General features: G+C 44.8%; 1 protein-coding gene across 1 annotated transcript in view; it reads left to right on the top strand.

The window, feature by feature from the left end:
- Positions 1 to 6,097, top strand: part of LOC308327477 (NACHT, LRR and PYD domains-containing protein 1b allele 1-like) — a 36,295-nt gene extending 30,198 nt beyond the window's left edge. Inside the window, exons 13-17 of the mRNA XM_080780997.1 lie at positions 849 to 971; positions 2,400 to 2,541; positions 3,898 to 3,963; positions 4,374 to 4,614; positions 5,997 to 6,097. Coding sequence (XP_080637123.1) covers positions 849 to 971; positions 2,400 to 2,541; positions 3,898 to 3,963; positions 4,374 to 4,614; positions 5,997 to 6,003 — 579 coding nt within the window. The 3' untranslated portion in view covers positions 6,004 to 6,097. The remainder of the gene's footprint in view (positions 1 to 848; positions 972 to 2,399; positions 2,542 to 3,897; positions 3,964 to 4,373; positions 4,615 to 5,996) is intronic.
- The last annotated feature ends 7,425 nt before the right edge of the window (positions 6,098 to 13,522 follow it).

The raw sequence follows: 13,522 nt of genomic DNA, 5'->3' as shown, positions 1-13,522 counted from the left end.
ATAAGACCTGGTACTTAAGACACACAAAATACAGCCCAAGATGTGCCAGGGACCCCCATGAGAGAAGATGTGCCAGGGACCCCCATGAAAGAAGATGTGCCTAGGGGGGTCATTTAATTTGGCTCCTAAGAAATGTCAGCTCTGCCTACCTAAATACCGGCCACTATGAATGAACCATCTGATCAAACTGTGTTGGTGTCATTATAGGTGAAAGTATGAATGAACCATCTGATCAAACTGTGTTGGTGTCATTATAGGTGAAAGTATGAATGAACCATCTGATCAAACTGTGTTGGTGTCACCAGTAAGACGCGCAAACGCGGGAAGCGAACGCAGCTCGTACATATTTGGGGTATATTTTTAAGTTAAGTTTTTAACTTAGCCATAACCATATAAGGAGTCCCTAAAGCAGCTATACGTCCAAATATGGAGTGTGTTGCATCAATCACAAACAAATCACTCAGCTCCATATATGGGCACAAAGGTGGGACACACAGACACACACACACACACACACACACACACACAGACACACACACAGACAAACATGATCTGCTAGGTCTCATAGTAAGTGCTCACTGCGTTCGCAATCACTGCGTTCGCAATTATAGGTGAAAGTATGAATGAACCATCTGATCAAACTGTGTTGGTGTCATTATAGGTGAAAGTATGTATTATTACATGTATTATGTTATACGTATGCACCATTTTATGTTTCCCTCTCCTGTAATGTCTGTGCTAACCCGGGGTTCTTTTAAAAAAACAAGATAAAAAGTTGGTCACAAAAAAAACTTATAGGTGAAAGTATGAATGAACCATCTGACCAAACTGTGTTGGTGTCATTATAGGTGAAGGGAGTTCATGAAAACAAGCAACGCATCGAGCCGGTCACCGCAAACTGTGTTCTCATACCAGACCAACGCTACCGTCTGTCAGTGCTGCAGTGTCCTTCACAGAGAGTACAACCTAAGGTACGTATTAAACCTACAGTCTGTCAGTGTGTCCTTCACAGAAAGTACAACCTGAGGTACGTATTAAACCTACAGTCTGTCAGTGTGTCCTTCACAGAGAGTACAACCTGAGGTACGTATTAAACCTACAGTCTGTCAGTGTGTCCTTCACAGAGAGTACAACCTGAGGTACGTATTAAACCTACAGTCTGTCAGTGTGTCCTTCACAGAGAGTACAACCTGAGGTACGTATTAAACCTACAGTCTGTCAGTGTGTCCTTCACAGAGAGTACAACCTGAGGTACGTATTAAACCTACAGTCTGTCAGTGTGTCCTTCACAGAGAGTACAACCTGAGGTACGTATTAAACCTACAGTCTGTCAGTGTGTCCTTCACAGAGAGTACAACCTAAGGTACGTATTAAACCTACAGTCTGTCAGGGTGTCCTTCACAGAAAGTCCAACCTGAGGTACGTATTAAACCTACAGTCTGTCAGTGCTGCAGTGTCCTTCACAGAGAGTACAACCTGAGGTACGTATTAAACCTACAGTCTGTCAGTGTGTCCTTCACAGAGAGTACAACCTAAGGTACGTATTAAACCTACAGTCTGTCAGGGTGTCCTTCACAGAGAGTACAACCTAAGGTACGTATTAAACCTACAGTCTGTCAGTGTGTCCTTCACAGAGAGTACAACCTGAGGTACGTATTAAACCTACAGTCTGTCAGTGTGTCCTTCACAGAGAGTACAACCTGAGGTACGTATTAAACCTACAGTCTGTCAGTGTGTCCTTCACAGAGAGTACAACCTGAGGTACGTATTAAACCTACAGTCTGTCAGTGTGTCCTTCACAGAGAGTACAACCTGAGGTACGTATTAAACCTACAGTCTGTCAGTGTGTCCTTCACAGAGAGTACAACCTGAGGTACGTATTAAACCTACAGTCTGTCAGTGTGTCCTTCACAGAGAGTACAACCTGAGGTACGTATTAAACCTACAGTCTAGTCTGTCAGTGTGTCCTTCACAGAAAGAACAACCTGAGGTTCGTATTAAACCTACGTCGTCTGTTTATTGTATGGTAAAGCAGTGTGAGTCAAGGAAACTGTTATTTTCACTCCTTCGCCACTACTAACATTATTACTAGTATAACCACTACAAAATAAATTTATCCTCTCAGGCTTATGGCATGTAGTTTTTGATTGTTGTTGGTACATTTTGTAAAGCGTCCTTGGGTTCATGAAAAGCGCTATATAAATTCAAGCTATTATTATTATTATTATTACAACTCTACTACCAATACTAATATTATTACTGCTGCTACAAACACTACCTAGCAAGCACTACTACCAATACTACCATTAGTTTACAACTATAATCACTACTGTAGCACTACTACCATTAGTATACAACTATAATCACTACTGTAGCACTAAAAAGGTCTCTGTTTTCAGGCTGCACCTTATTTTGAAGACTATGGACCAAATTACCATCCAACGTTCGTGGTGTCTATGGATGTCAATGCAGAAAACTTCTCAATGGAATTACTGAGCCCCGACTCTGGACCGGTCTGGCAGCAAGACATTACCCTGGAAGGTAAAGTTATGGACTTTCATTCAACCTTGGGATGTAGCAAGCCGGTCTCACCCAAATACGGTGAAATGGCACAGATTGGCAATTCAAATATACACACCTAGAAAACCCCCAAATCCGTACATATTACACTGACACTGAAATGCTCCACATAGGGGCCCTTCCTCATTTACTACTGTAATGGACTGTACACTACCCTTAACTGTTCCTCTATTCACAAACTACAATTAATACAGAATACAGCCGCTAGAATTCTCACCAATACAAACCGCAGAGCACACATAACACCGGTACTGGCAGAACTACACTGGCTCCCTATCAAATCCAGAATCTATTTTAAAATCCTTTTAACAACCTATAAAGCACTGAATGGCCTAGCCCCAGTTAATATCACAGACCTACTGGTGGCCTTTTAACAACCTATAAAGCACTGAATGGCCTATAGCCCCAGTTTATATCGCAGACCTACTGGTGGCAAAACCTAATGTAAGACCCCTCAGGTCCTCTGACCAAGGCCTCCTGAATATTCCGGTGACAAAACTGAAAACCAAGGGGGACCGGGCCTTTGCAGTGGTTGCTCCCACATTGTGGAACGCCCTACCCTTATCCCCTCCTCATAGATCTCCTCATAGGGCCCCCTCCTCATAGGGGCCCCTCCGTCAGCCGTCTCTACCCAACCTGAGCCACGAGGGAAACCCATAGAGGTATAGAAGGATACAGCCCCGCCCCCCGAGCCATTCATTTCAATGGAAGTTGCTCAGTGGCGTTTTGAAGCACCTGGAAGACTGCCGGAAGTACCGTTATAACTCAACGGCTCCAATTAGCGGAAGTTAAGCCCGGGATGACGCACCGTTACGCACATGACGTCACTGAGAGTCACGTCCACTTCCATGGAACGTGCTGCACTTCCACTTTTCGCCAGTAGGTAGTAGGCAGCGTCAACGTCGGATTAGCCTTAATGGGGGCCGTGGGGACGCCACCGAGCACGCTGAAGCGCGCCAGTTGTCGCGTGGAACTTTGTGAAGTTCGGTATAGCCGACTCAGCCCCGGTCGAGTTGCAACCCAATCGTAAATCATGTCAAACCCGATCTCGCTCTCCCTCACGCGGTGAAATAGCAATCTGTCGCGGTCAAAACAGTAGTAGTGTAACATGTAGGGATTGTGGGGGTTTATGTATAAAACAGTAGTAGTGTAACATGTAGGGATTGTGGGGGTTTATGTATAAAACAGTAGTAGTGTAACATGTAGGGATTGTGGGGGTTTATGTAGGGACTTGCCAGTCCGTGCTATTTCACCGCGATGAGATGGGCCTCGATGGTTCGTTTCTGTTCATAATTTGAACACTTTTATTTCATGCAGCACAATCTACAGGAGCGGCTGCTTCCATACCAGCACAATCTACAGGAGCGGCTGCTTCCATACCAGGTGAGTCTCTAGCTTGTAGATCTGTTGTTACTTCCATACCAGGTGAGTCTCTAGCTTGTAGATCTGTTGTTACTTTGGATGTTTTAGCGTGACGCTGTAGTGAGGTCAAGTAGGACGTTAATTCATGAACAAACGCGTTTAAATAAGGAGATAAGAGATTTCTGCAGCAACGATCTATAACGATATCTATAACGCACACACACACACGTATATATATATATATATATATATACTATATATATATATATACTATATATATATATATATATATATATATACTACCAGCACAAACTGTATCACTTTATTGCAATTTTTAAATAAGAATTGTTAGCTCCTATATGGCACTTTCCATTTTAAAACAATGTCAAATGAAAACCAACAACTCAACGTTCAATCCTCCTTAACTTCAGCGAAACACTTTGTGGACCAACATCGGCGTTCCCTGGTTGACAGGGTGAGGAATGTGGGTCCCATCCTAGATGTACTCTTTGAGAAGGACATCATAAACAATGAGGGCTACAGCAATGTGGAGTCCAAGCCCAACACTCAGGGCATGATGAGGGCAATCTATGCTCTCCTGACCTCCAGCACAGCCAGAGACACTTTGCACAAAGCTCTCCAGGAACACGAGCCTTCTCTCCTTGAAGATCTGTAAGTCATTTGCATTTAATTAAGCCATTTTGGGGCGGGAACCCCTTGTGGTGTTTTAAAGCATTATGTTATACTTTAGCTTTTGAACAATGGCAGATCTACCAGCTACGAACTTGTAGGTCTTTTTTGAAAAATACTGAGAATGTGCCTCGAATCTTTGAATATATATTATTACAGAGTGAACATTTTAACTTCTGGGGAGGTCCCTGGAACAACATATTATTTTCAGATGGGGGTCGATGGCCAATTACATATAATTGTTGGGGTCCTTGACATGAAATATTGAGCACCACTGATACAGAAACATATAGGTATTTCAGAAAACTGTCAGAATTTAGAAGACATTTTATAAATTTCGACGTCAGGCCTAAATGGGTTAAGTTTTTTTTTTTTTTTACAAGTTACAAGAGAATGGAGCTTTTCGGGCCGTGTTATTTGAATCATTATAATTCATCCTCTTGATTCCCAAGAGCCCCACACTTTCATTACAATGTTAATCTACAGATTGATGAGAACCTTTGTGAACCTGTACATATTTATTAATGTACGATCAGCCCTTAAAACAAGGCTCCAGACTTCCCAAAACAAACTGGTCAGGCTACTACTTGTCCTCACTCCCCGAACCCACCTCACCCCTGCCCACTTTGACAGGCTGGAATGGCTTAGGGTTGATGACATAGTACAACATCTTGCAATGGGTCTGGTCCACAAGATTCACTACACTACCAAGATACCCATGTACCTGTCTAAATACTTCACTAAGATACCCATGTACCGGTCTAAATACTTCACTAAGATACTTATGTACCCGTCTAAATACTTCACTATACCCATGTACCTGTCTAAATACTTCACTAAGATACCCATGTACCCGTCTAAATACTTCACTAAGATACCCATGTAGCTGCCTAAATACTTCACTAAGATACCCATGCACCCGTCTAAATACTTCACTAAGATACCCATGTACCTGTCTAAAAAATACTTCACTAAGATACCCACGTACCCGTCTAAATACTTCACTAAGATACCCATGTACCGGTCTAAATACTTCAATAACATACCCATGTACCTGTCTAAATACTTCCTTAATGTCAATGAAGTCCACACCCACAACACCAGAGGGAGTTCAACAAACCATGTGCAACCCAGATTCGGCACAAACAAGGGAGCAAATTAATATCGTTCCTATGCCACCAAAATGTGGGACGCCCTACCAACGGTCATTAAGACATGCAAATCCCTTGACTCATTCAAAACCGCCCTCAAAGGGCACCTACGGACGGCTGCAATTTGAAACTGGCCCCCGTAAAATCTGAATGTGTGTTTCTGCACAGATATGGTTATTCACAGCAGCGGTGTTGTTCTTCTTCTCCTGTTAGGAAGTAAGTGATGCTGTTGATGGACCAGGAGTGCTGTGCTTCCCTGCGTGGCCACCAGATGTCCCCCTTCGCCGTGGCGTCCATATTGCCTGTGTCTCAGCCTTTGTCCTGTGCTTGTTCATGGGATTTGGGTGTGGGGGGGGGGGGGGGGGGGGGACGCACGCACATTGTGATTGGCCGGAATGAGATGGTGTACAGTATGACGACGATAGCACCCCTCACTTCACACAGGTGTGATTTTTATTGCTCTGTAAAGCTCTTTGAGCTGAACTTCATGTCATGAAAAGTGCTGTAAAAATACATGTATGTAAATGTAATGTAGATCATTATTAAATATCACTGTCGGTCCTGTCGGATGCATTCATGTATGTTTGATTTGTGACATTTCACACAAACTGTAACTCACAATAATGCCAAATAAATGCCGTTTTCTGGGAGTCCACATTGAGGAGGGCTTGACCTGGAACGTGAACACCTCTGAGCTGCTGAAGAAGGCCCAGCAGAGACTCTACTTCCTGAGGGTGCTCAGGGGGAACAACATCACACAGAGACTGCTGCTGTCCTTTTATCGGTGCGAGCATTCTAACGTACTGTATATGCATGTGGTACACTAGCTGTACAGTATAGCTCAGAAGAAAAGGCTCCAGAGGGTCTTTAACACGGCACAAACGATCGTTGGCTGCCCTCTTTCCACATTGGAGGACCTACACACATCCCGCTGTATAAAAAAAAAACACAGAACATTATAAAGGACACTTCTCACTGCGGTCACTCACTGTTTGAACTGTCGCCGTCAGGTAGACGGTACAGAGTGCTGAGGTTGCTGTTTCTAAGTTAAGTACAATCAGGGTTTTGTGCAATAACAGCTGCAACTAAGGGTGTGTGCTGTGCAATACATGTCGTGAAATAGGCATTTGTGCAATAACATGAAGTACGGTTATGTGTGTTTTGTTGTATTATCTTTTATAGTTTTATATCTAGTTTATGATGCACTGATTGGTTGGCACTATATATAACAAGGTTGGACGGTCCTCCCTGACGGAGAGACGAGAACTGCATCGGCACCTGTTCTTGTATAAAGCCATGCTTGGAGATTGTCCTAAATACATCTCATCTTTCCTGAAATGGGACGCTGAGCCCGGGTGTTGACCCGTTCGGTCAAGTAATTCCCCCAAATTCAAGGTACCAAACGATAACTCTGAACTTATCTTTGGCCCGCGGGATGATATTTAATTAGTATTAGAACTGGCCCTCTGGTATGTTGCACTACAAGTCCCACAATGCACTGCGAGGGCATTGTCGCGTATCGAGGGCTCTTCACTATAGATCAGCAGTATATCACTTGTGGTCAACTTTCAGCTACCCCTCTCCCCAAAAATGGCCCGTGTGTTGAAACACAGTCCGGCCCTCGACTTGTACCAATTTCTTTATTTTGGCCCACTGTGTATTTGAGTTTGACATCCCTGCTCTAATGCATGGAACGACCTACGAAAGACATTACAATTGACCACATTTGTTTTAGTTTTTTATTTGTAAACCTAATATAATTCCACATGTATTATATTGTATTCATGGGCGGAGTTAATGGGGGTGCAAGGGGGGGGGTCGGGGGGTTGAGAACCCCTGCTTTACATGTGTTGTTATCCTGCCCAAGCTTTTCAGTAAACTTTACTATTTTCATTTATTATTAAGGACATTCGACAAACGATTGTATTGTATTCTTTTCCTGATCTTCTGATGTATTGTGATGTTTTTCTATGTGATTGTATTACTCGACGACACTGAAAATGAGTTTGATTACTCGAGAATTAATAAAACTTGAATGAATAATATATGGCTCTTTTCATGAGCACTGTTGAACCTATGTACAGTATGTACAGTATGCTGGCCCTTACTTTGACCAGCAGTGTAGACTAACTGTTGAGAATAGGTTTCAACACTGCATTCTGGGTAATGTTAGATGTTTTTTTTCATGGCACCCTATTGGTCTTCTGGGTAATGCTAGATTATTATGGCGCTGTATGTTTTTGTCACCCCCTGACACTTACAGGATGCTGCCACACTATCCAAAGAGCCGCGCACGTTTACGGCTGCGCACGGCTTCAAAACCGGGTTTTTAGACCGCTGGTGGATGGAAAAGAAGCTCCACTTCCGCGGACGACTTGCGCGACGGCCAGATTCCCGGAAGCGCTCTCCTCCTCCGCGTCAATCGTCCGCGGAGGTGGAGCTTAATTACCATCCACCAGCCGTCTAAAAACCAGCTGCACACACGCCGTCACAGCTTCTTCTGTCCGCGGCGCAAAACCGCTTTGCGCTTAGGTCTGGAAAGGGCCACAGTGTGAGACTTAGGTCTGGAAAGGGCTACAGTGTGAGACTTAGGTCTGGAAAGGGCTACAGTGTGAGACTTACACCAAAAACTAGGGCTGCACGATTAGGAAATTATGACCGATCAACGATTATTTGCAGTGTCATATCTTCCGATTCTCACCTATTTCGATATTATACAGAGGACCACAATGGAAACAAGCCTAGGTCTTGGCCCAAAGCCTGTTAAAAAGTATTCAATCAATCAATAAATAAATAAATAGCATATACTCTTCCTAGTGTCTGTTTTCACAACTGAATGAGATGAGTACACATAATTCAATGTAGATTTATTTATTTTTGTTGTTGGTGAAAACCGATTATGTTTGAGACCGTTTCCGATACCGATATGGTCGATTCCGATTATGCTACGGATTAATCGTGCATCCCTCCCAAACACCTATGCATGGTTTACCGTTTTTAATACTTCACTTTGTTGTTGTTCCGGTGGCACGCCACTATATATATAAAAAAGAAATAACTCCAATATACATAGCAGATCATGGTCACAAACATCATCCAGACAAGACAGTTTGGCCAGTCAGGCGACAGTTATTCAGGTTCAATCGGGGGCACAAGTGTAAGGCGGTCAACATGAGAGAGAAAAGGCTGCCATACTTTACTGAATTTGGAGATTGAGCCACGCAATGTATATTTAATTTTTTCCAATTGTCGATGTTTCCCTTTTGACTGATACCTGTCCATTCAAACTCTAGACGGGCCGCCCCAAAGTTATTAGTAGAGTTCTCAGGCCCAAACATGAAGGCCCGACCCTACCTGGGCAGCTGAACTACAAACAAAGATGGTGGATGGTCTTGGCTTGCAGCTGGACTACAAACAAAGATGGTGGATGGTCTTGGCTTGCAGCTGGACTACAAACAAAGATGGTGGATGGTCTTGGCTTGCAGTTGCAGCTGAACTACAAAACAAAGATGGTGGATGGTCTTGGCTTGCAGCTGGACTAGACAACAAACAGCTCCAGTAAAGGTGTAGTTGTCTCTGTCTGTGACAAACTGTAGATCTGTAACGTCTGCAGCTCAGGTGAGTCAAAACACTGCATTATTATTAAGCAACATGTGAGCTTGTAGATCTGCTTGTTTTTTTTAACATGCTACGAATCTGAATGCCTGCAGGTTGAAAGTGTTTTTGATTGATGAGGTTTTCATTTAGATAATCATGTCATAATAGAGTTGCATTGGTGTGACATGTCCTTAAGACTGTTTTTTTGCGAGGAGTTGCATTGGTGTGAGATGTCCTTAAAACTGTTTAGTTGTGAGGAGTTGCATGGTGTGAGATGTCCTTAAAACTGTTTTGATGGTTAACATATTGTTTACATGTTCCAGGTGTTACTAACAGGTGTAGTTTACATATTCCAGGTGTTACTAACAGGTGTAGTTTATATATTCGAGGTGTTACTAACAGGTGTAGTTTACATATTCCAGGTGTTACTAACAGGTGTAGTTTATATATTCCAGGTGTTACTAACAGGTGTAGTTTACATATTCCAGGTGTTACTAACAGGTGTAGTTTACATATTCCAGGTGTTACTAACAGGTGTAGTTTACATATTCCAGGTGTTACTAACAGGTGTAGTTTACATATTCCAGGTGTTATAACGATGGGCAGCAGGTATGGGGAACCGCCAGCCAGCCGCGCTGCGCGCATGCCTGTAAAGGTAAAGAACATAATTTAAAACTCATTGACTGCCAAGAACGAATTCATTATGTTAATGATCACATGTTAATCTCTGTCTCCCCCTAGTGGCCGTCTGTCCACATCCTACCGTGCACAGTGTCCCACATCCTGACCTCTGACCTCTCAGTGGTCAAGCAGGTAAGACCTGCCATTCAGTCTGTCTCCTCCTGGAGGAAGTGGTCATCAGACAGGAAGTGATGTAACATCCTGTTGTGATGTCATACAGGTGTCCGTTGTGGGCGTGGTCATCAGACAGGAAGTCCTGGTCAACAACATCCTGTACCAGGTGGACGATATGACGGCTGCTCCTCTGACGGTCAAACACTGGCTGGACACTGAGGTAGCCCCTCCCCTAGCCCCTCCCCTTCTGGACACTGAGGTAGCCCCTCCCCTAGCCCCTCCCCTTCTGGACACTGAGGTAGCCCCTCCCCTAGCCCCTCCCCTTCTGGACACTGAGGTAGCCCCTCCCCTAGCCCCTCCCCTTCTGGACACTGAGGTTAGCTCCTCCCCTAGCCCCTCCCCTTCTGGACACTGAGGTTATCTCCTCCCCTAGCCCCTCCCCTTCTGGACACTGAGGTTACCTCCTCCCCTAGCCCCTCCCCTTCTGGACACTGAGGTTATCTCCTCCCCTAGCCCCTCCCATTCTGGACACTGAGGTTAGCTCCTCCCCTAGCCGGGGATATTACTACTACATTATGTGCAGACCTCCCAGGTATGGGATATTACTACTACATTATGTGCAGACCTCCCAGGTATGGGATATTACTACTACATTATGTGCAGACCTCCCAGGTATGGGATATTACTACTACATTATGTGCAGACCTCCCAGGTATGGGATATTACTATGTACATACCTCACATGTATGGGATATTACTACTCTTCCTGTGTTCAGCAGAGTGGTGTTCTGAAGCGTCTGGCCAGTCCTGGAACCTACGTGAAAGTGTCAGGAACCATGCAGACCTCCCAGGTATGGGATAGATTAATCTACACTGAGTATTGGACGGATTGTGCTGCAGACCTCCCAGGTATGGGATTAATGAAAGCATTAGAACGAACGCTCTTTGTGTGAACAGTGTTAGTTAGTTAGTGTTAGTTCACTGTGTGAACAGTGTCTACGTGTGTAGCCCGTTCGCAGACGGTGTGTGTAGCTACACACACCGTCTGCGAACGCCGCGTGTCAAAACAGCCGCCTCCGTTATTTTCAATGAACCTATCGCACACCGGCTCCGTCCGACGCGCGTTCACACCTCGCCTGACGCTCCGATACGACACTGTTCTATTTTCCAGGCGTTGCCGCGTCGCTGCGCTGCGCACCCGGTGTGTGATGGGCTTTAGTTAGTTAGTGTTAGTTAACTGTGTGAACAGTGAAACAGTTTGAAATATAAAACGGCTCCATGGCGTGTGTACACGTCCTATGGCATGTGTACACGTCCACTGGATTAGACATGGCGTGTGTACACGTCCTATACGGTCTGAATGTGTTAAAGGGTGATATTTTCTCCTTCAGGGTAAAATGAGGATCCTCGCTACCAGCGTGCGTTGCCTTGACGACCACAACGAGCTCACGTCTCACATGCTGGAGGTGGTACACGCCCAACTGGCGCTGGTCAGGAGGGTATGACATCACATCATCTATGACATCATCTCTGACATCATCTCATATTGAAACATGTCCTCTGAAACTGTGCGTTTCCATCGCCAGGCGGGTGACACAGCCACCTCCCCGATGACATCATCGGCATCAGCAACGGGTCGACTGAATAAGAGCAGTGATGATTATGACATCACTCTGAGATACGGTCTGTCCCCCCTACACAGCCAGGTATGTCTGTCTGTCTGCCTGCCTGCCTGCCTGCCTGCCTGCCTGTCTGTCTGTCTGCCTGCCTGCCTACCTGTCTGTCTGTCTGTCTGTCTGTCTGTCTGTCTGTCTGTCTGTCTGTCTGTCTGCCTGCCTGCCTGCCTGCCTGCCTACCTGCCTGTCTGTCTGTCTGCCTGCCTTGCCCTGTATGAAATGTGGGAATGTTGAATGTAATTAGAGTATCTTCATGTGGTTTTCAGGTGTTAATTAGAGATCTTTTTTTTTTAATGTTACTTTTTTTTGGCTTTCACCTTTATTATATATTTTTTATGTAGGGACAGACAATAGGCTGACAGGAAATGGGGAGAGAGATGGGGTGGAAGACATAAGGGAGTCGAACCCGCGGCACACTGCCAGACTGGACCGCTGAGCCACGGCCCAGACCAAGTTAATTAGAGATCTTCATGTGGTTTCAGGTGTTAATTAGACCTTTAACCTTTAACATGTGGTTTCAGGTGTTGAATGTAATCCACACATGGAGGCCGGCCACGCCCACTGGTCATGTGACTGAAGGCATCAGCTTCAAGGAGCTCTGTGTCAACCTGATGAAAGTTCAGTCTGGAAGCATCAGGTTATTATATTATAATGATTATAATATAATTATAATGATTATTAAACTTTATGGAACCATCAGGTATCAGTTATTAACTGTGATCAGACGTATTGCCATTAGAGTTCTGGAAGTGCACGAACCCGACCAGGCCGGGCCTAACCTGTATGCTAATCAGTAGGGCGGGGCCTAACCTGTATGCTAATCAGTAGGGCGGGGCCTAACCTGTATGCTAATCAGTAGGGCGGGGCCTAAACTGTATGCTAATCAGTACGGCGGGGCCTAACATGTATGCTAATCAGTAGGGCCGGGCCTAACCTGTATGCTAATCAGTAGGGCGGGGCCTAAACTGTATGCTAATCAGTACGGCGGGGCCTAACATGTATGCTAATCAGTACGGCGGGGCCTAACATGTATGCTAATCAGTAGGGCCGTAATAGTTATAATATTTAGGCCTAAAATCTATGCTAATTAGTCGGGCCAGGCCGGGCCTCGGCCTGACCAGTTAGGGCCAGGCCTCAATCTTGTCAGGCCCGTTGAGAACTCAGTTTGCCATAGGACCCATATCATAGGACCCATATCATAGGGCCCATATCGTAGGGCCCATATCGTAGGGCCCATATCATAGGGCCCATATCATAGGGCCCATATCATAGGGCCCATATCATAGGGCCTACAGTATATCAAGTTGAGTGGCTGGATGGTAACCGCAAGGTTACCAGTTCGAACCCCAGAGTTAGTTTGGAAGTGTCCTTGAGCAAGACTCTGAACCCCATTTTGCTCCTGATGTGCTGGTTGGTGCCTTGCCTTGCATGGTTTCCTCCACCATCGGTGTGTGAATGTGTGTGTGAATGTACACACAGTCCATGTAAAGGTGTGTGAATGTGTGTGTGAATGTACACACAGTCTATGTAAAGGTGTGTGAATGTACACACAGTCATGTAAAGGTGTGTGAATGTACACACAGTCTACTGTATGTAAAGGTGTGTGAATGTGTGTGTGAATGTACACACAGTCTATGTAAAGGTGTGTGAATGTGTGTGTGAATGTACACA

The sequence above is a fragment of the Protomyctophum bolini genome (assembly GCF_963924005.1).
Source record: "Protomyctophum bolini genome assembly, chromosome: 13".
Classification (NCBI taxonomy): Eukaryota; Metazoa; Chordata; class Actinopteri; order Myctophiformes; family Myctophidae; genus Protomyctophum; species Protomyctophum bolini.
The sequence above is the reverse complement of the archived record's forward strand: the minus strand, read 5'-3'. Positions and strand labels throughout refer to the sequence as shown.